Below are 27,047 nucleotides of genomic sequence, written 5' to 3' on the forward strand. Positions count from 1 at the left end.
TTCATAAAATATAATTTGTTTGGTGATTAAGTTACCCTGGGTAGAGCTATAGGCTTCCCCATATATTACATATGTAAGGCAGGGATTGGCAAGCTTTTCTGTAAAGGGTTGGGCAGTATCTATTTTAGGCTTGCTAGGTTCTATGGTTTTTGTTGTAGGTACTTAACTCTTTTGTTGTAACGTGAAAGTAGATGTAGATAATATGTAATCAAACACGACAGTGTTCCATTAAAACTTTATTTACAAAACAGATGGTGAGCTGGCTTTGGTTCATGGGCCCTAGTTTTCTGGGTCTCCAAGACATAGAGATGAATCACACCTTGAAAGGGTCACAACCATCATCACATAGTATGGCTTTCCTGAAAAGGGGCTCCATGGAGAGCTGTAGCCCCACAATCAAAGGTTAAGTGGTCAAATGTATTTTTGAAATTCTATATGATATTTTCCCTTCTTAGAAGGACTCCAGTGCATTAGTATACTAAAGGTCCTGACTTTTTTCAGGAGTGTAACATTAGTAACAGGAATGATAACTAATACTTTACCAGTGCTTACTATGTGCTGGAACTGTTCTAAATGCTCTTACATATATTATTTCATTTAATCTCCCTGTGAGATGTAGAGTTATTATTAATGTCATGTTATAGTCGATGAAACTGAGGCACTGGAAGGGTAATAATCTGCCAAAGGTGCCATAATTAGTGGAACTGGGATTCAAAGTTAGACAGCCTGGCTCCAGGGTCTGTGGCCTGGGCCACCCTGTGCCTCTACATAACATGTAGACACCTGTGTGAGGTACCGTGTGAGCTGGGAAGGTGCTTCTTTAATCCAGTTCTCTCAGTGAGGTCTGGAGAGATTCAGTGACTTTGCAAGGGTCACAAGCATAATTAGTAACTGAGATAAGTCTACAGATCAGTTAAATCACTGCCCTTCACTGGAAGAAATGTTTAAATTAATCCTTTATAAAGATAAAAAAAATCCTTTTAAAAATGAGTAATCATCTCTAATTTCCTTTTTCTAACTCCGGTTTTTATAACTAGTCCCATTTCAGTGGGGTGAATTTACAGTTTGATTTTTAAAAGATAGAATTATTGTCACTTTAAAAAAATGGGATAGGCAATCCTCTATCAAGGGGAAGATGACAGATCTTTATCTCCAACTCACATCTCTCTCTCAGGCTCTAAATCAGTGTTCCCAAGACTCAATGAACATCAGAATCACTTGGGCTGCTTGGAAAAATGATGCTGAGCCCCACTCCACTGCTTTAGAAATTCTGTTTTGATTGCGGATCTGGCTTAAGTATTTCTAAAGATGTCTGTATCCAGGGTTGCAAATCACTGGTCTAGAGTCACATTTGTTATTGTCTGATAAATTGTGCACCTACATTAACAGCTAACATTTAAAATACTACATGGAATGAAATAAAACTTATGTGGGCCATGGGTTATAATTAATAAAAATGTGACCACATTGCAAGCATGAGTGGAACTTTATTATTGCAGATTGATTGTGCTGGCAGCTATAATATTCAATCAGTTTTATGTGAGTGGAGCCTTTGGTTTGACATGCATAGCTGCAGGATAGACTGACTCTGATAGGTTGCTGTAAGTCAGTATGGCTCAAATAGAGGCTGATCTCTACCTTTTATGTGTTTGTTTAATGCCTGGGACTTATTGTAGAAGAATCATGTATTTTGGAGGATTACGTTTTGCCACTCTTCTTCAGCAACTTAAATATATTATAATTGTTTATGATAGAAGACTTCAGAAAAGAAAGCATGTATATTAGAGGAATTTAGCATAGCAGTGGACCATCTGGAGATCAAAAATCAGACTTACAGACTGTATGAAAGTGATGGGGTTGAAATTCCCAGGATTTGAGATGGTCAAATTACTACTGTGAAACATTAAATTTATCTTTAAGTTTTCTGGCAGTTAAGGCAAAAAAGTAAAACATGCTAAGGACATAATTTTATATTCTGGATAAAAACAGCTTCCACACTCACAGAGAAAATTGTTATTTTTGGACTAATTTCAACCAATAATTTAATACATATATCTTTGGGATAATACAGCTGAAAATATCTTCACCACAGTTTTGCAAGTCATAGAAATGATGTTCAGTTTATGATAGTTGAATGAATCCTCACGTAGTTGAGTGACCCAAATATCATGAAAAGGTAGACATTTCTATAGTTGTTTATTCACTTATTCATTTATTTGTTCAGTCACCTATTTGCTTTAAGTGCTAACAATGTACTGGATACACTGTTCAGTTATGGGAATATGATATCAATAAGATCATTCTTGTTCTCAAGGAGCTCACAGTACAGAGGAGGAAATGCTCAGTAAAACCAACATCTCAGAGTGAGAGAGGACAGAGCTCAAAATGAAGGTGTGTGATTGTTTATGTTTTGGGGACACAAAGAAGGAAGACCTAAGTGAGACCATGGGAGATCAGAGAAGACTGAATAGGCTTAAGATGAGCCGTGAAAATGCATTTCCAGAGGAAGAGTAGCAGGTTAAGCAGCAGGGAAGAGTACTGAGCAGTCAGGAAAATTGCAAATGTCTCTCCTAAGTTGGAGGGTGGGGTTCACATGGGGATGTGGAATCAGTGATATGTGTGGGGATCAGATTCCAAAGATCAGGCCAAAGACTTATAGACTGCATGAAAGTGATGGGTAGTCACTTCCCTATTTTAGGCAGGGGAGTCACATGATCAGATTTGTGTTTTATAAAGATGACTCTAGCTACATTGTGGAAGGAAAGAGACTGGGAGGTCACGTGGGAGGCTGTTCGTATAATTCACTTCTTAAGTGTTAAGATCTGAAGGGAAGCAATAATAATGTAGAATAGGGGACAGATTCTACAGCTGTTTAAAAGATTGACTTATATGGATTAATGCCTATAAGAAGGGGAAGAGAGAAGAATTAAGTAAAGTTACCTGGCTTAGATGACTGGGAAGCTGTGGGATAATTTACAGAGATGAAGAATGACAGTGGAAAATTAGGTTTGTGGGTAGGGAGCAAAGAGTGGAAGATAGTGAAGACGAGTTCAGTTGATAGTTATGGGACATTGACTGGAGAATTCCAGCAGAGCATTGAGGTCTGAGCTGGAGGCAATGGTTTTGGAATTTACCAGCATGTAGATGTCAGTTATAGATGGCAATGTATATTAGGGAGATGAGTTACATTCTGAAACTCTGAGAAACATTTACACTTGAAAGGCTTGTAGAGGATACAGAGTTTGTGAAGGAGACAGAAGCATAGTAAGAATACACTGAGAGTATGTGTGGTAATGGAAGTGATTAATAGGATACATGGGACCACCTGGGGATGTAATCTTGAACAGCGATAGAACTGAGATAGAAACACACTAAACTCTCTCTGTGAATATCAGTTGTGCTAGATGGGACTTGATAGGAATTGGCTCTTTGACACCAGACTGAATATTATTAATAGGAGTCTATGGGTTCATATTGTTTAAGGGACATACGCTTTAGATATCAGATATATTTCAAAAGTTGGAGATCCAAACATTTCTCCACACGCTTAAGTCCAGTTGTGAAGGCAGAATAAATATCTTCAAAAGTCTTGAAAGAAACCTAAGTGCTTGCGTAGCACAAGGTGGAGACGACAATGTCCTGGGCTATGAAACATGGAAAATTAAGGCCAATTTCTACCAGTTAAGCACTTCAATTAATAAAATGCTCGGTGGAATGGATGGTCTTAAATAAAACTGTATTGTGAAGGTCTTGCCGGAGCAAATTAGCTGCAAGTAAGAGCACCACGTAACTGAATGCACTCTCATAACGCGTAGAGTTATTAAAGATTACCAATTTAAATATTACAATTTTGGTTTGGGTATAAGTGGTACTTCTCCTCCTTGAGAATTGTGTTAGACTGCATGTCTGACTCTTTAAGACCTTTCTTAGGAATAACATAAGGAGATGAAGTATCACTGATACCTGGCCTCTTTTCCCATATCTGTGGAGCCTCAGGACCCGCAGGTAACTAAAAACAGAGGGCTTTTTGATCTGCTCATCCTTAGGAGGGTTTATTGCCTATCATGTCTTCTCTCTATACACTGGGAAATACACCATGTGCCCTGACTCCAGGCTGAAAGAAAGAAGCAAAGCTTCTCAGGGATTTTGTAGGTCTCAATATTGGAATATTAATAGTTTGACATCTCTCCTCTGTTCTTACCATTGTAAGAATTCACATCAAATAGGGAAGGGGAGATGTTCATTGTTTGTCTTTCTGGAAACTTATCTAGTTTCTGACACCCTTGTCTGCAACACTGCTAATTGCATTAGAGTTTTCCACCATTTAAATCCCTTAGTTCCCCCGTAATATTCAAGCCTTATGTGAAATTTCCCCAGTTTTCAGCATCTATATGTAAAAAAAAATCTCCAACTGCATTTTTAAAAGATAACACAAAAGGGAATTTTAGGTCACTCCCAAGAAGCCAATGAGTGCTGTAGAAAGGAGGAATGTCTTAGAGCCAAGCAAGATTGTTATGTAAGATAGTCATTTGGCTTCCTGCAGGTTCTTCACTGGAAAATCAAGAAAAAGGGCTAAAGAGATTTTAAAATGTTCTGTAATTAGGAGAAATTTTTTAAAAATAGCAGCCTCCCTGCATGGTTGATATCAGGCCTCTAATATTAGCATCAGTAATAGAGATAAAATGCTTGTCTTTCTGTTTGCTCTAGCACAAGGATCTTACTTCATTTACTTAACAGAGTTCCTAAGTACTGAAGTACTGAGTACTGAAATGTAGTGAACTGTTGTGACGTTTAATAAAATAATACTTTTAGAGTCAACACCATTGTTAGAGTACTCCTGGCTACTCAAAGTGTGTTCCAAGGGCCAACAGCCTTGGTACTACAGGGGAGTCTGTGAAAGTGCATAATATTAGGCTCTAGCCCAGATTTGACTGAATCATTATCTGCCTCTTAAGGTGATCCCTAGGTGATTTGTCTCCACATTAATATTTGAAAATCACCGGTCTAGATGAATAATCCCATCTTTTAATTTTTTTATTTTTTTGTCAAGAGATTTATAATGAGAGGCGCCTGGCTGGCTCAGCCAGTAGAGTGTGCAACTCTTGATCTTGGGGTTATAAGTTTGAGCCCCATGTTGGGTGTAGAGGATATTTACTTATTTATATTTTATTTTATTATTATTTTTTTAAATATGAAATTTATTGTCAAATTGGTTTCCATACAGGGTGTAGAGGATATTTAAAAATAAAATCTTAAAGAAAAAAGAAATTTACAATGGAAACATCTGTTGTGCTGACAGTACTGAACAGAATTGTTTTTCTCACTAGAAACTCCTATTTTAATCACTCAAATGACTGGTTGGCAATGAAGAAGAATTACCATAAAAAAAGAAAAATCATGATTTTTTTTCATTTTTTGATTGTCATGTTTCCTAAATTCATTTTTATTTGTTCTAGAGCTGAAATAAAGACCCACAGGTATAAAAAAGAAATTTTAAAAATATCTTTAGTGAATTGATTGAGTAGATACATCAGTTTCCTGTGTACCACTTTGTGTACATGGATATTTCTTTCATATGAGTTAAATCTAGTTGATTTAACTTATTCTGTATACAAAGTTCTCACATCAATAAAAACCCTATGTTATTAACACTTTTATAATGGGAATAAAGATTTGAGTGGAACACTGAAAGGAAGTTTGAATAGTTTGATATCATCAAGCTTTTAGGCATGTGGGTGCCATTAGCATGATGCCTGGTGAAATGTTGGTTAATCTGAAACTTGTAAAAATACATAATACACAAACTGAGAGCTGTAGGCTTCACTGAAGGCAGACCTGGTTAAGTAACTGTAGCTTAGGATATCACATTAGTAAATTTGGAGTCATTTTTGAATTTTTCCTTCCCCTCAACTATTTCATCTGGTTAATGTGCAAGTTCTGCTGGTTCCACTGCTAAAGTACATTTTGAGTTAATCCACTTTTCTCTATCTGCACCGCTGTGTTCCAAGCCATCACTGTCCCAGAAGTCCTCCCTCTTCCTCTATAGTTTCTGCTCTATCTTCTGCCCAATCCATTTTCTCCATAACGGGTGGAGTCATCCTTTAAAAATGCTGACATAAGTCCGTGTAACTCCTCTACTTAAAAATCCTTCACTGCTTTTCTATTGCTTTTGTTTTGTTATACAAATTCCCTAGCACAGCAGTAAGGCCTGGCATGGTCTTCTCAGTGTATCTCATGCCATAGTCCCTTCTTGTTCACCTCACTCCGTGTCTCCAGATTCTTGTCAGTTTCTAAGGTATACCTCCTTCTCATCATAAGACCATTAAATGTCTCACTCCTTTTTCCACATCAGGTCTCGGTTTTAATGCCACCTTTTCAGGGAGGGCCTTCCTGACTGTCTAACTTTCCCATGATCCTCCATTTTAACTCCCTGTTTATGTCCTCAGTAGCGCATTACAGATTAATTGTATACATTTTGTATATTTATTTGCTAATTGCCTATCTTTCTCAAAGAATGTAGGCTCAGATGAGGGTGTACTGTCTTGCTCACAATTTATTAAGTTCCCAGCAAAAAGCAAGCATCATTACATATTTGTTGAATAGATAGAATGACTTTAGAACAATCTTAAAAAAAATCTTATGTTTAATTTTTAACTACTTCTTTGATCTTCAGTGGTTCCTCGTTCATTATGCAAGTGATTAATTTTATTTTTTTTAAATTTTTTTTTTCAACGTTTATTTATTTTTGGGGCAGAGAGAGACAGAGCATGAACGGGGGAGGGGCAGAGAGAGAGGGAGACACAGAATCGGAAACAGGCTCCAGGCTCTGAGCCATCAGCCCAGAGCCTGACGCGGGGCTCGAACTCACGGACCGCGAGATCGTGACCTGGCTGAAGTCGGACGCTTAACCAACTGCGCCACCCAGGCGCCCCACAAGTGATTTATTTAAACAAATCCCTTCAAGTTCATTATGTGAAAAAGTATTAAATGTGACACTTTACTCTTTCAAGGAGTGCTCAATATTGGAAACAAAATTAACATGCCAAGAGGATATTTTAATAGAACATTTTGTTGAGATTTGTATCACAGTAACCAACTGAGGCTGCTTAGCCTAGTTATTTGTCTCAATCTTTGTGTTACCCTGTGACTGACTTTAAGAAAATGAAGTATGCCAGTTGTCTTATTTACCACTGTAATCTATTGATATGATTTATAAACCAAATTTCAGGGCGACAAATTCTCAAAACTCAGAAAGCCAAAGTCTCTTGGACTCAGGGTTAAGAATTTGTGAGTCTGAAGACTGTGCTCTTACATATTTCAGGTGAGTCTCCATTGAGGTCTAGTTTCTGAAAGCCAAGCAAAGGGGCCCAAGACTATATTGTAGTTACCAAAACTGGATATCTCAGAACTTCAGAACTGAGTTATTAGATCAAGAAGGAAACCCAAGGGCGCCAGGGTGACTCAGTTGGTCAGGCATCTGACTCTTGATTTTGGCTCAGGTTACGATCTCATGGTTGTGAGACTGAGCCCCGCGTTGGGTTCACAGAGCCTGTTTAAGATTCTCTCTCTCCTCCCTCTGCCCCTTTCCCACTTGCATGTACATGTGTGTCCTCTCTCTCTCTCTCTCTCTCTCTCTCTCTCAGAAAATGAGAACAAGCAAACAAACAAACAGAATGAATTCATGAAAGAAGTAAGCCAAAATAGCCCAACCAGGGGCCTGCTGATCTTGTCTGCCATGCTGGAGGTGCTCAAGTGATGGACTGAAGGACATGAGTTAAGGAATGTGGATGAGTAGTATTGTGTATGAGAAGACGATTGGAATGCCACAATCAAAAGTTAATTTAGACTTTCAGAGATCAGGATGAAAGCTGAAAAAATCTATTAAAATGTTTTACTTTAAGCATACTTGATATATGGATATTTGAAGAGTCTGGATGATTGAACGTATATATTTTAAATTGGAATGTTCAGACTTTGTATTAGTTTCCTGGGGCTGATCTGACAAAGTGCCACAAACTGGGTGGCTTTTAAACAACAGAAAATTACTATCTCAGTTCTGGAGGCCAGGAGTTCAGGATCAAGGTATCTACAGAGTTGACTCATTCTGAGGGCTGCAAGGGAAGGCTGTGTTCCAGGCCTCTCTCCTTGCCTTGTAGATGACTGTCTTCTTTTATGTTCACATCATCTTCCCTCTGTACATGTCTGTGTCCAAATCTCCCCTTCTTATACGAACAACAGTCATGTTGGATTAGAGCCCACCCTAAGGGCTTCATTTTAACTTGATTGCCCTGTAGAGATCCTATCTCCAAGTAAAAAGAAGTGCTGGGGTTAGAAATTTAGAGGAAATACAATTCAACCCATAACAGACCTTAATAATTAATTATATGTCATTTTTAATATAGAAAATAAAAAGAACATATGTCAAAAATATTTGCTTCATGTGGCTTTAAACTCAAGCACATCCCCCCCCCCCAAATCTAAGAAACTAACTACCTGTAGAAATTAGAATGTGGTATCTACATACTATAGTCTATAACCTGTAAGCAAACTATAATAAAACTATTTTAATAAAGAAATTAATTAGTATCACTCTCTAAGTTGAAACTTGTCTTTGCGCAGTCATTTAGCCTTAACTGGAGTGTATTAGAAGCACCCTTTTTTGGGTAGAAGTTTGGTATTAATAACATACAGGTTGACACAGAGGACAGATTTTCAGCAGGAGTTACATGTGCTAATGAAGCTTGGAGCTTACTGGAGGTTGATTTTAACGTTTCTCTTGCTTTCCCACTAATGAGATCTAAATGATAGGACTGATACACTTTTTTTTTCAAGTATTATTTAAAAGCCAGATCACATTTTAATTTAACATTGAATTTCCCATAAAATATTAAATAAGGTAAATGCAGCAAAATTATCCAACTTAGGAAATGTGCTAATCTTTTTTTTTTTTTTTTTTTTTTTGCTTTTAAATCCTTAGCTGGGTTTTATAAAGAACCTCAGCAAAATCCATTTTCTTCCTCTTTAAAATGCTGTTATGTTTGTATGGCTAGGAACGGGGCACTGTCTTCAACAGTGGTGGTCTCTTAGTGTGATAAGAGATAAACAAATCCTATGTTCATTCATTGATTGCATGATTTCTGTCTTTCCTGTTTTTTTTTCTTATGGACAAAATATAATGCTAATTTTCACCTTCAGGAAAAGGTTATTCTGCCATTTTTCAAGGCCATTAGTGATGGAACTTGTGATGTGGTGTCCATATAACTGGCTTTTTTTTTTTTTTTGCTGATATCTTCTGTTTATCCCATGCCCCCTCCTACTGTCAATGCCTGGCGGTATTTATTTTGCAAAGTGCTTGGATGCTCATTCTGTCTGATGCACTCATCATTGCCAGCAAGGCCTCCGTTCACTGACAGCTGAGGTACAGCAAGCGGGCACTGGTTCATTCATACGCTTCAGTTGCTGTTGTAACACAGGCCCCAGCCTGACAGGTGAAGCGAACGGTGTAGTTTTGTGATGTGATTACCTGGAACCACAGGTCCACATTCACCCAAATGAATGAAATTGATTTTGATTTGCAGTCCAACAAAGTAAGGTTCCAGAATGTCAGCCATCCATCCATCCATCCATCCCCTGTTCCCCCACCTCTGGTCTTTAGTTAAGTTGCAATATTAATGGGATGGATTTTATTTAAATACAATTTGGTTGAATAAGCGTGGCAATAGTCAAGACTCCCATTAATAAAACTTTTTTTTCTGCAAAAGTTTATTCTTAGAAATATAACTATATTAAATACTTGTCATGACTCAGAAGAAGATTTAGTTTTGACTTTTTAGAAGATACTACACATTAAACATAGACACCTATCCTTGTAGCTACACTCTCCTAACAGTTTCCCATTCCTCAATCTGTCTAGGAATCATTTTTAGTCTTGGAAGTATTTTTTTTTAAATTTTCAAGTTTTTATTTATTTATTTTGAGAGAGAGACAGAGAGAATGAGCAAGAGAGGGGCAGAGAGAGAGGGAGAGAATCCCAAACAGGCTCTGCTCTGTCAGCTTGAAGCCCAATGTGGGGCTTGAACTCATGGACTTTGAGATCATGACCTGAGCCCAAACCAACAGTCAGATGCTTAATCGATTGAGTCACCCAGGCGCCCCATAGTCTTGAAAGTATTTTTGGAGAAAGGCACAGACTTAATTTTCATATGCATATGTAGGGCTGAGCACTTCATTCCCTCTCATTGCCATATTTTTTGCTGCTATTAAAAGGTATTGAGATCTCTGTACTAAACTTCTGCATGTTTATTGGTATCTGCCAGGCTAGTGGTTTTGGAATCTGGCTGTATATGTAATATATATAACCTAGTCAATTTCTTGAAAAAAAAATTCCACAGACTCATAGGCCTCACTCCACAGCCACTTTATGACTGTCTCTCGAATAGATCCTGTTAGAGCCCAAGTAGCAATAAAAAATTGGTTTATCTTCTGGAGTGTAAGTAGGATTCAAGTTTTAGATGATGCTAGATATTGAGAGATATTTTCAGTGAGGGTGGATAATACCCATATTTGAGGATTAGTCAATTGGCTTCTTACATTAACATTAACAATTACAGTAACAACGGCCATAAGGAAAAAACCCCACAAAAACACGCTGGATTTCATCTAAGAAAATAGAGTGGATATTCCAAACTCTGCAGCATTCAAATGAAGGATACACAGAACAATGGGAAATTATCTGAATAGTCATTACAATACAAAGTAAATTACTAAAATAAGTAAATTATAACAACTAGACATTAATGCCACTTGATTTATTGCACATACACTAGTATCAGTCCTGTTCAAATACCCCATTACATTGAATTTTCTTCCCATGAATTAGTTATTTTTAGACCCATTTTAAAGATGATCAGCTAAAGGCTTAGAGATGAGAAATAACTTTCCCTGATGTCACACAGTTATTACCAAGTGCTTTTAAAATTATCTTGCTATGGGGTCACCTGGGTGGCTCAGTTGGTTAAGTATCCAACTTTGGTTCAGGTCATGATCTTGCGGTTCACGAGATCGAACCCCACATTGGGCTCGCTGCTGTCAGCACAGAGCCTGCTTCGGATCTTCTGTACACCCCCACTCTCTCTACCCCTCCTCTGCTTGCTCTCTTTCTCTCAAAAATAAATAACGTTAAAAAAATATCATGCTATGATTGGCATTGTTTCTGGCTTATGTTTCATGCCCTTTCCATTACACCACACTTAAAATGTTTAGTGCTGTTCGACTCTGTACTATTAGACTTTTGCTCATTCTCTAACTCTCTCTCTTTATGCACATACATACATATTTTAAAATATGACGTGGAATATCGTGTTATCAGAATGGCATAACTGATGAGCCACAAACTCTGTGTCAGATATGTTGGTCTTATTCCCTGTCCCAGGTTCCCTTTCTTCCCTCCCATAGTAAGGAGGTCTATTCCATTTTTATTCCCCCAGCCCAAGGCTTCTTAATCACAGCATTATTGATGTTTTGGATTTGCTAATTCTTTGTTGTGCGGGCTACCCTATGCATTATAGGATGTTTGGCAACATCCCCACTTTCAATCTAGTAGGTACCATTAACACCACCCAGTGTCATAATCTAAAATGTCTCCATAATTGTGGCCAAATATCCCTTGGGAAACAAAATTTTCCCCAAAAGAGAAGGATTGCTTTAAGCTCAGTCTGAAAGTAGCTAAATAAAAGTGTAGTCCCTCTGCTTTGTTTCTTTCCTGCACATCAGGGGCTTTAAGGGATTAATTATTTAGGCATCGAGTTAGAACAAGTCAGGTTATGCTGTGGTAACAAACAATGGCAAAATTGGCTTAAATCAACAAGCCACTGGCTCTCCAGGGCAGCTGGCCTCCTGAGCTTGGTTAGCATTCTAGACCACTTCAGTCTTCTAGCAGTTCACTATCCACACATGTTTTCATGACCATTGCTGCAGGGAAAGATAGAGCATGGAGACCTGTGCATGAGGTCCTACATATGTCCTTCTGGAAGGTACACATGTTACTTCAGCTCACTTATTATTGACAAAAGCAAGTCAGATGGCTCTAATTTGCAGGCAGAGAAGAAATTTAGTCCTCCATGCTTGAAAGAGGATAACTGGGAGCACTGGTGAGCATCAAGTGATATCTACCATCATCATTTATAAACTGTTGTCTGAATGCTTCGTATTGAACCTCGTAAAGTTCTAGGTGACGTGATTCAAATAAAGTTGAAATAGAGTATTTACCCATTATTTCAGGAGAGAATGTACACGTGTGAAATAATCAGTGTGGAAGACAATATATATACCATACACAATAAATTATGATAGTGTTCATTAAAGTTATATATTGATTTGGAAAATATTTGCATTTTTATGATATTTGCATGGCATTTCTTTTGGGTTCTGGGACCCAATTTCAATGTGTGTGAGGTGAGGAGATTTCCCCATACAGTCATCAATTTTCTGGGCACCAACTTGGGGTCCTACAATTCGACCTGACTCTGATACTATCTACCTGGAAGTATCATCAGATTCCCAAGCTAAGATTTCAGTCCTAGAAGACTGTCCCCCACTCTCCACTTCAGATGTCAGTTGCAAGCCCAGGTTGTTACCTGTGCTTCTGACTGGTTATAAATCACAGGTACTATGACCCCTTCCTTTTTTTGGGTTTGATTAATTTTCTAGAGCAGTTCACAGACTCAGGAAATGTTTCACTAGGTCACTGGCTTACTTTAAGAGGATATAATTCAGGAACAGATGGATGGAATAGACGCACAGGGCAAGGAATGTGGGAGATGGCTTGGAGCTTCCAGAAATTCTCTGGGAGCCCCACTCTTTCTGTGTCACCAACCTGGAAGTTCTTGGAATCCTGACCTTGGAATCCTGGGTTTTATGGAAGCTTCATTATCTAGGGATAATTGATTAAATAATTGGCCACTGATGATTGGCTCAACCTCTAGCCCTCTCTCTTCCTGGAGGCCGAGGGGTGGGACTTCAGGTTCAGTCCCTCTAATCACAAAGTTGGTTCCCCTGGTCAACCAGGCCATCCGTAGGTGCTATCCAGAAGTTACTTCATTAACACAGCAAAAGACACCTTATGGCTCTCATCACTCAGGAAACTGTGCCAGGAACTGCGATGAAGACCAAATATATATTATTATAATATCACAGTATATCTATTCATTGTCTTTTTTCTTAATGTCCAATAAAGTTTCATAAATCTTTCTGGTTAAATGTCTTCCTAGTTGTTTTATAATTTTGCTTTTATTTTTGAATGAGATTCACCTCTACCTCCCCATTTCTTTTTTTTATTGTTTATTAACAAATGAACGTAAAATTGTTTTTTGAGAGAGAGAGAGAGAGAGAGAGAGAGAGAGAGTGCGAGTGGGGGGAAGGGCAGAGAGACAGGAAGACACAGAATCCGAAGCAGGCTCCAGGCTTTGAGCTGTCAGCACAGAGCCCAGTATGGGACTCAAACCCACAAAACATGAGGTCATGTCCTGAGCTGAAGTCGGCCACTTAACCGACTGAGCCACCCAGGCACGCCTCTGTTTTTTTTTAATGTCTATTTATTTTTGAGGCACAGAGAGAGTGTGGGATAGAGGATCCCAAGTGGGCTTTGTGCTGATGGAAGCCAGTCCAAAATGGGGCTCAGACTCTCAAACTGAGCGATCATGACCTGAGCTGAAGTCAGACGACTGAGCCACAGCCGCCCAGGCACCCCTCCACCTCCCCATTTCTACCTGGCTACTGCTGGCACACAGAAAAGCTGTTTGATTTTGGTACATTCTCCTTAATCCATATATCTTAATACCTGTAATATTTTGTATAGCTTTGTAATTGAGTCTTTTAAGGAGTGATTCTCAAAGTTTTGCCCTGAACTAGAAGCATCAGGATTGCTTGGGAACTTGTTAGAGAAGTCCAAATTCTTGGACTCTCAACCCAGATCTACTGACTCAGAAACTTTGAGGGTAGAATCTAGACTTTGGGATATTTAGATATGGAAACATAGTTGAAAAATAATGACATTTTCTTTTTCTTTTTTGATTTTTTACAGATAGTTCTATTTCTTCTTAACTTGTAGCATTAGGTGAAACATGTAAGACAATGTTGGGTACTAATAGATATAATCTTGACTTTGACTTTGTTTAAAAGAAGACTGTTTGTTAGTTTCTGGTGTTTAAAAGTTCTCTTACTATTTGAAATTTTTACGCAGAGTTTTAAACAGGAATGATGGCTGATTTTTGTAAATGTTTTACAGGATTTACTCCCATAATCATGGGAGTTTTGCCTTTAACTTATTAGTGTTTGAAATATGTGGATGAGTTTCCAAATGTTGAACCACATATACAATCAAGGAATAAATACAGCTTGGTGCACTTATTTTAATATGTTGCTGGATTTGTCTTGCTATTGCCTATTTCCTAGCATTTTAGTTAATTGAATTGTTTGTTTCCTTAAAAACAACATTACGGTATTTTTTCTTTAAATAATAATATTATTATATCAATAATATTGTTACAACATCTAATATTGTTAATGCAGAATTTCCTGTGTCAGATTTAAAGGTTAATTGCATTTTATTACCACATATTTTCTGTAGCTCCTCAGACCTCAAACCATAACAGTAACAATAATAATAGTTGCCTCTATGTATTCTCATTAGAATTCTCCCAAATATCTGGCTGGGTAGCTGCCCTCGTCAAGTGGAGCATGTAACCATCAAACTGAAGCACGAATTGGGGATTACGGCTGTAATGAATTTCCAGACTGAATGGGATATTGTACAGAATTCCTCAGGCTGTAACCGCTACCCAGAACCCATGACTCCAGACACCATGATTAAGCTATATAAGGAAGAAGGCTTGGTCTACATCTGGATGCCAACCCCAGATATGAGCACTGAAGGTAAGCATCAGAAAAATCTTTCTGGCTTCTTGTTGAAGTGTTTCAGAGAAGGCATCGCTGTCTGTCTGTCTGTCTGTCTTATCTATCTATCTATCTACCTATCTATCATCTATCTACCTACCTATCTACCTACCCACCTACCTTTATGTCTATAATTGAGTGACTTAAATATGAGTGATAGAAATGGAATAACTATAAGGTTTTAGGTTTAATAGATTTGACATATTTTGATAATTTGGCCAAGATTCTGTTTAACATGGCTCCTTTGATTTATTTATTCATTAACTATATGTCTATTGTGTGCCTGATGTATGTGTGGCATTATGCCGGCAGCTGGGAACACAGTGGTGAGGAAAAGCAGACATAGCTCCTGTCCCCATAGACCTTATAGTCCTAAAGGGAAGACACACATTAATCAAATAACTACGAACAGAAATTCACGAATATGATGAAACTTTTGTTAGAAAGATACTGCTGTGAGAGCATAGGCACAGGCAAATCAGATGTAGGAAGAGGGTCAAGGAAGGTTTTCCTAGGTATGTTTGAGCTAGATCGAAGGATGGGGTTGCTGGGGGTGAGGTGGGAAAGAGGCTTCCGGCAAGAGGGGGCAGCTTAGGAAGTCTCTGCTGCAGGAGAACTTAGAATGTTCTAAAAGAAGCCCAGTATGGCTGCAGGTCAGGGAATGAAGGAAGAGGATCTTGCAGATTTGGGCCACAATAAGGATTTTAGACTGTCTCCTAAAAGCAGTAAGAAGCAGTTGAAAGGGTGGGAGACTGGGCTAGTGCCAAGATCACCTTTTTGTTTTTTTCCCCTTCAGGAGTGCGGTTTGCCCCGTGGACAAAAGATGGAGGTGGGCTCTCAGTGGATCTGGGGACACCAGTTAGGAGGTTACTGCTATAGTTGAAGTGAGAGATAATGAGGGATGACACAGTTGGGGGCAGGGTGGCAATGGTGAGGCTGTAGTTACTGCACAAGTACTGGCTGAGCATGTCTTTGTGAAGAGGGGTCAGGACACGCGTGCTGCTGGGAAAATGAGAGAGACAGAAGGCATAGTTTTGATCTAATGGCAAGAGGTGATAAGACAAGCTCAAAACCAATTACAATGCAGAGAAGAATGTGATGCGAGTAATGAGTCACGTGTTCCTCATGGGTTATGAGGTGGGGAGAAAAGCACAGGGAGGCTATATCAATGTCATGGCATTTGAGGTGGGCGTGGCTTTGACAGGTTGATGGAGAGGGAGGAAGGGCATGCCAGGTGGATGAAACAGTGTAAGTCAAGGCCTAAGGCATGGCATTTTACAGGAATGCTCTGTATTTCAGCATGGCGGTAGAGTAAGGTTCTCTCTGGGAAAGGAACGAGGGGAAGTGAAGCTGAGAGAACCAAGTTACACTACTAGTTCAACCGGCTGTCAGCAGGGGGCAGCAGAGGGCTGTGGGAATGGCATTGGCAAGGGACTTTGGTGAACTGCTATTCTGGGGGAAAGAAGGAAGGCAGGGATGCCTAGCCAGGAAACGTCTCCACCCTCAGTCCTCTTCCCCCCAAAGTACATAACGTACCAGACACTCTCCTAAGCAGTTTCGTGCCCAGCTCATAATTCCGACAAGACTCCAGGCATATGTAGTTATCTCCATTTTGCAGAAGAAGAGACAGGTACGAAAATGTTGAGTAATGTGGCCAAGGTCATAGGGAAAGACACACAGCCTGGATTTCAACACAGGCAGTCAGACTTGGATCATGGTTGCAGACACAGCGCTACGACGCTACTCCCTGCGTGCTCATGTGGACTTTCAGTCCCCTGTGCTCATGATGACCTGGAGTTAGACAAAGACCATTTGCCAGGGAGATGGCTTGTCTCCCCAGAGTCCACAGTCCAGGATGTAGGTGGGGACAGAAGACCTTGAGGATCCTTGGGAACCTGGCTGTCGCCTGCCTTGGCTCTTTATGAATCTCAGGTGGTTTTCATGGCCGGACTGGACTGAACCATCACTCGGGATGAGGTGTAATTTTTCTTCCTGAAGAGGAGATTGTTTGGTTACTCTTGGTGGTAATGCTGGTCCAAAGAAACTTGATTGAGCCATTAGAGCTGTGCTATTTTTCAAGGAAACAAAATAACTTCGCTTGCACATAAGACCATCGGTTGAATCTAGGCCCACTATAGTTGTGTTAAAATCTTTTGTGGGGGTCACGCAGTCACCAGGCCCCCATCCCTGCCACAACAGTGGAGTGCCTTCCACCCCGGGGCAGTTTGACAAACACTGGTGACAGCAGAATGAAAGCCCCTGAGTAGCTGTGTGATATTGAGCAAGCTAGTTCCTGCATTTGGAAAATAGGGTAATAGTTTCTGCCTTACAAAATGATAAAAATAGAGTAAGATGATTGATACGAAAGTGCTTTGTGTTTCTGGTTTCAAAACAGAGAAGATTGTAAGGACCACGTGCCTGTAGCTTCCAGAGAGCGTTCTGATTCTTGCTGCTTTGATTCTGATTTCATAGCGTCGTTACCCGTTGGGAGTGTAACGTGAGACAAGCTTGGAGTAGCTGAGCTGCTAACTGTAGCCGCGTCCAGTTCCATTCCAGGCATTGATTACCCGAGGGCCGTGGTGACTAATAGGTGTTTGCTCCATAGTTTGGGGTATGCAGAAGCCTGAGGGAAAACCCCACCCCCAAAGCCCCACTGTAGTTGTGTTAAATTCTTTTGGGGGGTCACAGGGTCACCAGGTCCCCATCCCCACCACAACAGGGGAACACCTTCTACGCTGAGGCAGTTTGGCAACACCAATGACAGCGAATGAAAGCTCCCACTTGGTAAACTCTGAAGGTTAAATGAAGGCTTTCTTTGGCTCAGCATAACTGGGGGAGTAATCAAAGGGTGAATGACCATTCCAGAGTCGCAGGGGAGGTTTGGACCAATAGATTAATCTGTGTGGCTCACAATATTAGCACAATGAACATACAGGTTACTTTGGCTGAATATTTTTAGAACTCTAGAGAAAAATCCATCTGGAAGTGTTTTGAGCTGTAGCATAATGCTGTCAGATAAAGTCTGAGAAAGAAGACAGTGTGTTAGGCCTGTCACCACTGGTTGTCACAGGCCTGTTACAATCAATTGTACTATCGATCCTTACTCTTGTACATTTTGTCATATGTAGAGGAGTTAGTTAGGATTTTTCTTTTCTTTTCTTAAAAAAAAAAATTGGTTTGTGTCTTTCACCTGAGACATGAAAAGCTCCCAAATCTAGCAGTCACCTGAAAAAAAACCCAAGTCTGTTCATTAAAATTCAGTTTTCTTTCACATAGGAAGTACTCCGATTGTGTTTTGACCTCTATCAGTGCAGTGCTGGTGATAACAAATGGTCTGCCCTTGCCTCCCAAACGACTTAATGTGCTTCCCAGAGTCCCCAGCTGCCCCTTTGTTTGGACAGTTCTGTCCAACGCTACCCTGTGCGTGCAGCCCTGCCATGAGGCGGTCACTGACCTTGGGGCCACAACACCTTGGGCTTGGGCCTTGTTGCCACCACGGAGCTTTGTGATATCAAGCAGGCTAGCTCCTGCATTTGGAAAATGGGGTAATTATTTCTGCCTCATAGGTTTATAACAATAGAATAAGATGATTGATATGAAAGTGCTTTGAAAATCACAAAGTTGGGACTATATTTTTTAGTCCCAAGTTCTTAGTTTTCTACCAGAGGATGTACTAGACAGTATGGACCTTATCTGTATTACACTGCAAAGGTGAAAAAGGAGATATGCTCAAATAAAATAATCATGTATCCTGCCATAAATCTGCCTGGAATAAAAAAGGAAGGGAGGGAGTGAGTGTGTGTGTGTGTGTGTGTGTGTGTGTGTGTGTGTGTGTGTTGGAAAGGCTGAGAGATGTTCCAGAAGTAATTTCTTTCAAGGTCAACCTTAGGTAAAGGGCATCTTCAGGGCCTTTTCCACTCCTCTCCCTGATGTCAAGCCCTTGTCCCCTTTCTCCCAATCTTTGTTTGCTCACTGCATGCTTTCAAGAAGCTTTTAATCATTACAGAGTCAGATTAGCCTAGAGGAGGTGTGGACCACAAGTTAGATTAGAGGGGTCTGGTAGTGTCTCAGATCTAATTAGTATTATTGGATTTTCTTTCATTTTATTTTTTATTCATGCACTTAATGAATGCTTCTTGAGCATCCACTGAGAGCCAAGGCCTGTTTTAAATTCCAAAGTAAGAACCACAGACAGTTAAATGTTTTGTTAGACCTGCACAGGGTTTAAAATTTTCAACTTAGTTGCCAACAGTTAAAATTTGGAATACTTGCTATAAAAAAATCTGGATTTCTCTCTTGCCTTTAGGTATTATCATTTGTATGCATGGAAACTTCTTACCTAATTAACTTCTATATGGAACCGAAGTATATGAAACATGAAAAATTAGAGGCCCTTGTTGGCACCGGTTTATTGTGCAAGCTCTGATTATGGACACCCTCTTTTTATTCCTTGGTGGGTTTTGCATTAGCTCAGGCTCCCTAGAATGGGTTTTATAATCGAGGGATATGGCCCCTTGGGCACAGAAAGCTCCTATAGGGCAGAAGGCCTAACCCCCAGTGAGGATGTTGCTCTCACCTGGGTTAGGAGCAACAGTGTAACCAGGTAGGTCGGGGTCAGAGGCTGAGAATTCAGACTGACAGCATGGGGGCCAGCAAGTACCACAGACCAGGCAGGTTAGGGAAGGGCAGTAGTATAGTGGTTAAGACCAGAGACTCTGGAGTTGTGCTGACTGGGTTTGAATGGTCACCTTGGGCAAATCTCCTCGTCTCAGTTCCCTCAGGTATAAACGGAGGATAATAATAGCACCAACCTCATAGTTGTTAAAAGGTGATTGTAAATGAACTATTGCACGCACAGTGCTTAGAACAGCACTTGGCAGGTAGAAGGGGCAGGTAGATGTTAGCTGTCATTAATCAAAGTAGACTGATTGGTAGTCCCTAGACATCAAAATAAGTGAGAGCTCCAGTGGAGGCCAGGCTGAGACAGGTGGACATCCTGGACCAGGTCCTTGTCTGCTGTCCTTTCTTCTTATTTAGTTTTTTGTTATGTTATTGAAATATTTGTGTGGCAGTTCTTAAGTGAGGTGGCTAAGTGATTCTAGAAGAAGACCACTGCAGGGTGAAACTGGCAATTAAACGGGGGGCCTTCTGGAGCTTCCTGATGGCAGCTGCCGCTTACTTCCCAGGACTACATGTCCGAGGTCACAAAATTCCAAACTCACACATTTCCCTTTTCAACTTCTAAGCTGTATGCATGCCTCTTGAAGAACCTTTTACAGATAAAAAGGAAAGGGAGAGATATTGCCTCATTTGGGCCATTTGATGCAGACCCTTCCTCCGGGAATCTCTGGCCAGAGAGTGCGCTGGGGGAAGGGATCCTGATGGGTCCATGTGAACCTGGGCTTGGGCAGGTTGGTGGCACCGATGCTGTGTAAGCTGAACACAGGGGCTGGGGCTCTGACTCCAGAAGCTCCTACAGCACATGGTCACTATTTGGACACTGGACACTGAATGAAAATCCATGTTAATAATAATTCTCAAGGCTATATTTTTTTATTATTTTTTTTTAAACCTATCTATTTTTTTTTTAATTTTTTTTTCAACGTTTATTTATTTTTGGGACAGAGAGAGACAGAGCATGAACGGGCGAGGGGCAGAGAGAGAGGGAGACACAGAATTGGAAACAGGCTCCAGGCTCTGAGCCATCAGCCCAGAGCCCGACGCGGGGCTCGAACTCATGGACCGCGAGATCGTGACCTGGCTGAAGTCGGACGCTTAACCGACTGCGCCACCCAGGCGCCCCTAAACCTATCTATTTTTGAGAGGGAAAGAGAGAGAGAAAGAAAGAGAGAAAGAGAAAGAAAGAGAGAAAGAGAGAGAGATAGTGTGAGCAGGGGAGGGTCAGAGAGAGAGGGAGACACAATCTGAAGCAGGCTCCAGGCTCTGAGCTGTCAGCACAGAGCCCGATGCAGGGCTCGAACTCACGAACTGTGAGTTCAGAACCTGAGCCAAAGTCGGATGCTTAACCGACTGAGCCACCCCAGGCTCCCCTAGTCAGTAATCTTATAATATTGTGTGGTGACAGATGGTAACTACACCTATTGTGCTGAGCATAGCATGTAGTATAGAATTGTCCAATTACTGGGTTGTACCCCTGAAACTAACATCGTATGTCAGCTGTATTTCAAGAAAACAAATTTGTTTTCAGCTCATCTCCTGGCAAAGTACACGGTAGCTGGAGAGGCGGCTGTAACAGGGAGCTTGGCACGTGATGCCAGCTGTGGCAGGAGCAGGAAGAGCCCGGCTTCACAGTTTGCTGTATGGTCATTCCCTTCCTAGCCAGTATTACTTGGGCTACACCTCTAACACCCCTTCCGCAGAACAAAAGCCTTGCACATGGGCAGGCCTCACCCTTGTTGGCAAGGCTGCTCAAGCATATTTTGGAAGTTTTGCCTCTTCTGATCTCCCAGCTCACATGGTAAGTCAAGTACACAGTACTCTCCCTGAGGCACGCAATGAGACAGCTTTCTGGTGCATATGACATTTTGCATCTTTCCATCTCCAGTGATATGTGACTGCCTCTGGGGAAGTGCCATGAGCAGCTGCCTGTATGGGATGTGCGGGCCCCCCCCCCGCCCGGACCTGGGAGGGCCCCACAGCCTAGCGAGGAAGTGCAAATCGGTTACAGTTGATGGCTGGGTTTGGACCTGCAAACTCAAGTGGCACAGAGGAGCTGGTGTGTCCCCACCTCAGATGCCCTCGGCGATCAGGCAGGGAGCACGAACGTATGGCAACAGGCAGTAGGAGGAGATGGAGCCTGAGGAACTGCGAAGGGTGCCCTGACTAAAGACATTCCAGTCAGAAATGGCCCTAAACTGCCGTGTGGGACCTGTAGCTTTAGATGCCTTGGAAAGCGATGAATAGAATGTCAGCAGCAAATGTAGAATATTGTACTGGCTTCCATGTAGATGTTTCTGCTCCTGTCTCAGAGCAAGGTGAGCCTGAGGCTAAGGTGGACCCACCCCAGACGGAGGGGCAAGTGAGAGGGCCTTCAAACCATGATGGGGTCTTGTAACATCTATCTGTTCTTCTGACATGCTGACCCCTGATTCCCATGTGTTGTGTTGGCCTCTTAAGGGGCACTTGCATTTTAAAAGAGGACATCTAAAGAGGGAAGTCTAAACTTACTTCAGTGGTTCTCATGATCTCGCAGCTCCACTCCACCATGGAATTCCAGGCCTCCGTGAGGATCTGCATTGAAATCATTTGGGGGGGGGTTCCCCCACCTTTCCAGTTATCCAGGGGGGTAGCAACGTGAAGCGCCATTGTGCCCCTGTGAATTTGAGAACACAGAGTAGCTAGAGCGTGTCAAGTCACAGGCACATAATCCAGGTTAGGTAATCCGTATAGTTTCCTTCTTTCATTCCCCTTTGAAATAATTTATAGTGACCGTCATCCACCCCCACCCGCCCTGCCACAAATTTACTCTCTTTGCTCTGAGAACCTGTGTGCAAAAGAAACTCCAGGCATCTAGGAGTTTGATGACTTAAGGGGGCTCCTGCCTCTCATGAGATAAGAGAGTCCAGCAGGCCTGAGCAGACCATTGCCTATCCTTTCAGTGTGTAAAAGAGAAGACATTTGATCACCTGATAATCAAAATAATAGTCACGAGGTGATAATAACTATAATCACAGTTGCATAGCAAAGGAGAAATGGAATCATTTCAATACTCACTGGTTCATGAGGGAACAAATGAATGATCGTTTGTCACATGTGTATCAATTAATGTTAGCATCTCATTGGCCAAATGAAAATTAGCATATATTGAGTGAAGAAGATTGACTCCTTTGACGAACATGGATTAATTCTGTGTTTTGCATTTATCCCGAAGATCCATTTGGATTAAAGAAAGTCCAGGTGAAATCCTCTAAATCTCTGCCCAATCTGTACAAGCCAATCTGATAGATGTAAAAATCCATTCTTCCGACTATAGACAGTGGTTAACTGTTCTTTGAAAGGAAAGTTGCGCCGATGCAGAAGTCACTCAAAGCAAAAGCAAGTGAAGGTTCAGAGCTGATCCATTGCCTCTGGAGGGCTCTTTCTGCTTTATCATTAGCGGGCTTTGATATCGTCTCACCTTCTCCGTCAAAACAAAGGAATGGAGCCAGCTCTAACGTCCCCGCCTCTCTCTGCATGGCACTGATTTCACCAGGCGCTGCAGGACTTATTTTTAGTGGCGATATTGGGGTTCGTTATTCATGTGTATGTGCTGTGCTTTCTCAATCCCAGGCCGAGTACAGATGCTGCCTCAGGCTGTCTGTCTCCTCCACGCACTGCTCGAGAATGGACACACCGTGTACGTTCACTGCAACGCCGGGGTCGGCCGGTCCACCGCGGCCGTGTGCGGCTGGCTCCAGTACGTGCTGGGCTGGAATCTGAGGAAGGTGCAATACTTCCTCATGGCCAAAAGGCCGGCTGTGTACATTGATGAAGACGCATTGGCCCGGGCAGAAGAAGATTTTTTTCAGAAATTTGGGAAGGTTCGTTCTTCCGTGTGTAGTGTGTAGATGGCCCATCTGCCTCCCCACCCTCCCGATGTCCTTCGGAACCCAGTTTCCTTAGGTGATGTCAGTGGAAAGACCTAGAAACGAAGATTCCATCAGAACTAACAAGACTGGTCACTTGGCTTTTCCCACAACCCACCCCCTCTAGTCTGGGGCTGACTTTCTATTATGCTTTGGTTGGACTGTATTTTCTTTGAAATGTTTTACAGTGGAAATTGTGACTGACACATGAGAAAAAGCCACAAGCAATTGCGCTGTGCAGTGTTCTAGCATCAGACAGAAAAGTAATGCATCAAGTTCCTGCTGCCTGCCTGCACACCAGCCCTTTGCTTTACAGTTGCTGGATTTGTTGAGCGAATTAATGACCACATCTTCTTGCTGCATTGTAATGTGACAGGCAGGATTGTAGATTTGGTCACTTGTGTGTTGATGCATACATACACACACATACACACATACACACACACAGATGCATCGCTTTCCTGCTCAACTGAATTGAAATGATAAAATGAGAGCTGGTCAGTTGCCAGAGAAGGGAATAGGGGGAGAGGCCTGGGCTGTGACGAAGGAAGAGCTCACACTGACTGAAAAGTGATGGCTTTCTAGACTTCGTGTTGGCATCCTGCTTCACAGTTGTTCAAGTCAGTTCTAGGGAATCACCTTTCTTCTCTACCCACAACCCTGTGTGACAACCAAAGGAGAGTTATTGTCTGTCTCCTTGTTTTAGTTGAGGTTCAAGGAGCATTGATGGCTTGCCCAAGGTCTGAGGGCTAGTCGGGGGCCAGCTGGTGTTTAAAACCCACGTTGAGGTGACTCAGTGCTTTCAACACAACTTGTCTTTTCAGCACAGTATAGTGGATTCTGTTTCTCTCAGAATAGGGTCAGTTTTTCTGCAGCAGTGTCTACAGCGAGAAATGGAACATCATTCTGATTAGTTGCCAGAGAATTTAGGAAAGTGGTTATGTTTTGGGCAACCTAATTTGAAATATGATGGGCTGTCTCAACACCCAAGTGGCCGGAGCCATCGCTCAAGAGGGGAGCTGTCCTACCAAAAGAGCCCCAATCCATGAATAATTGTTGCACAGTTTAGGAGCCATCCTGTTTCAGCCCTCAGTTTAAAACAATACGTAGTTAACTGTGCCTCCAGGATATCTAGCTCACTACCCTAGGTTCTGTAGGAAATACAAAGATTAACAAGACTTTGCCTTCGAAAAGGTCGCGGCACAGAAACAGCCGTGTGTTCAGTCAACCACACTGCAGGGTCGAACCACCAATGACATGCCAGAATAGGGGAAAGGAGAAGTAACTTTTATTGGGTGCCTCGTGTGTGCCAGGTGCTTTACAATTTTAATTTAACCTTCACAGTACCCTATGAGGGCGGTTCGTTACTTCTGATACATAGATGAGGACACGAAGGCTCAGATAGTTAAATCAACTGCCCAGCATCACACGGTGAATAAATAGAGGAAATGAAATACAAAGCTTGGTTTGTCTGATTCAATGCCTGTGCTTTTTCTATTAAGTTACAATGCCTGTTTATTTTTCTGCTCCTTTTTTTCTTCCATAATTATTTATTGATAGATATGAGAGACTGTGAATTAGGACGTATGGGGGACACATGGGTAAGTTCCCTGGAGTTCAGAGGAGGGAGGGGTGTCCTCACTGTGGGACTCGCGGGATGACTTTTGATTTGTCAGAGAAGGCCAGACAGCTCACATTTCTCCTGCAAGTTTACAAAGTTAAATTTATAAGGCAGGATTGAGTATTATGAAATCTAGCTCCCTTGCTAAAAATAACTAGAGATAACTATTGTATCCAAGTAACCCATTTATGATCATAATGTGTTGTGTAAAACTCAGTCTTAAAAATGGAATATTTCTAATTATGTGTGTGTGTACATGTGTGTGAGAATTTCTTTAATGCCTAAGAAGTTCAGTTATGTAACCACCACTATAGAAAGACCCCTATGGATGGATGTTCTTCCTTTTTCTCCTGATAGGCAAAATCAGTTTAGTGCTATTAAAGAATGTTTTAGAATAACCTCTCTTGTCCTCAATAAATGGATGTCTGATGTATTTCAAAATCACCTGGAATTTTGCTAAATAAAAGCATTAAAAATGACCTCTGATTGGGGCACGTGGGTGGCTCAGTCGGTTAAGCGTCAGATTCTTGATTTCAGCTCAGGTCATGATATCACAGTTCGTGAGTTCAGATCAGGTCATGATCTCATGGTTCATGAGTTTGACCCTCACATCAGGTTCCGTGCTGAGTGCAGAGCCTGCTTGGGATTCTCTCTCTCTCTCTGTCTTTCTGTCTCTCTCTCTCAAAATAATAAGCTTTGACCTCTGTTTATAGGATTAATTTTTTTTATTAATTTAATCTGAAATCCAGGAGAACACACTGTGTTTCCCTATTTGTAGAAGAAACAGGCAGCTGAACTAAATTGTTTTTTCCTTGTAACTCTTATTTTTTCGGTCGTTGATGAAAATCGGCAGTTACAGGACAAAAGGAAGACAAAGGTGAGGGCACCACAAAGAAGTGAGGATGAAAACCTCAAAAGTGTGTCACAGAAAATCAAAGCAGAAACCGTGCCATTAACTGCTTGTCACTGGCATTAACCAAACTTTCCAGTCACAGATTTCTTAAAGAAAAGCAAAATCTCACTCATGGTTAAGAAATGTCCAAATAAGTTTGCGTCTTTAAGCTTGAATCATTGTCCCTCAAATATTTTGTGTGTAATATTAGGAAATATCTAGAAAAATAAACCTTTTTTGACCAACTTAAGGTGTGGGTGAAATAACGATGAAAAAAAAATGTGGTTAGGACCTTGGAAACAGTATGAAAGGCAGGCTGTGAAGACGAGTTAGAAAGGAGAACTTGCCACACAGGAAAAACACCGAGTCGCGGTGTTCAGAAGTTACAACTGAGAGGCTCTTTACAGATGACCTAGTTAATTCCTTTATTTGACACAGGAGCAAACTATCACTCAGAGACACCAAGCCACAATTCCTGGGGCAAGAGCTTGAATTGACAGCCAGAGGGAAGGGAAAAGCTGGGAAGACGAATCGCAGAATTTATTCAGATTTACTGAAGGGTTACAGCAGAATTCATGAGCGAGAACAGCCAGGACCGTGTGTGGGGAAGGATTAATGGAAAATGGAGCAAGCGGAAGAAAAATAGCTAAAATGAGAAAAAGCAAAGGGCAATGGAATTTCCAAAGGAAGAAAAGGCAGGGATTTCCTTTCACAAAGACTGTCCTGGGAGATTGAGAGGGAAGGTGTGATGGGAGGAACGGGTGAGATGAGGTCATGTTCCCAGGAGAGGGGGGCACACTCTGTGTCCACTGACTTCTCTTTGGGACCAGATTTCAGCAGGAAAAAGGGGCAGCTGGATGTGATGTGCTGACCCCAAAGTGGCTTGTTACCTATAAGGAAAAAAGAAGGTGCCATTGGAGACGGGACTGAGACTAAACAGGACAGTGTGGGTTAAGCCACCTCTCACTTTAATAACAATAACTGAAGTAGTAGTAAG

At 41.3% G+C, this 27,047-nt stretch overlaps 1 protein-coding gene across 1 annotated transcript in view; it reads left to right on the forward strand.

The window, feature by feature from the left end:
• EPM2A (EPM2A glucan phosphatase, laforin) overlaps positions 1–25,644 on the forward strand; it is a 79,909-nt gene extending 54,265 nt beyond the window's left edge. Inside the window, exons 4-5 of the mRNA XM_040448947.1 lie at positions 14,690–14,931; positions 23,242–25,644. Coding sequence (XP_040304881.1) covers positions 14,690–14,931; positions 23,242–23,519 — 520 coding nt within the window. The 3' untranslated portion in view covers positions 23,520–25,644. The remainder of the gene's footprint in view (positions 1–14,689; positions 14,932–23,241) is intronic.
• The last annotated feature ends 1,403 nt before the right edge of the window (positions 25,645–27,047 follow it).

Source organism: Herpailurus yagouaroundi, unplaced genomic scaffold (genome assembly GCF_014898765.1).
Source record: "Herpailurus yagouaroundi ecotype Mexico unplaced genomic scaffold, PumYag 198, whole genome shotgun sequence".
Classification (NCBI taxonomy): Eukaryota; Metazoa; Chordata; class Mammalia; order Carnivora; family Felidae; genus Herpailurus; species Herpailurus yagouaroundi.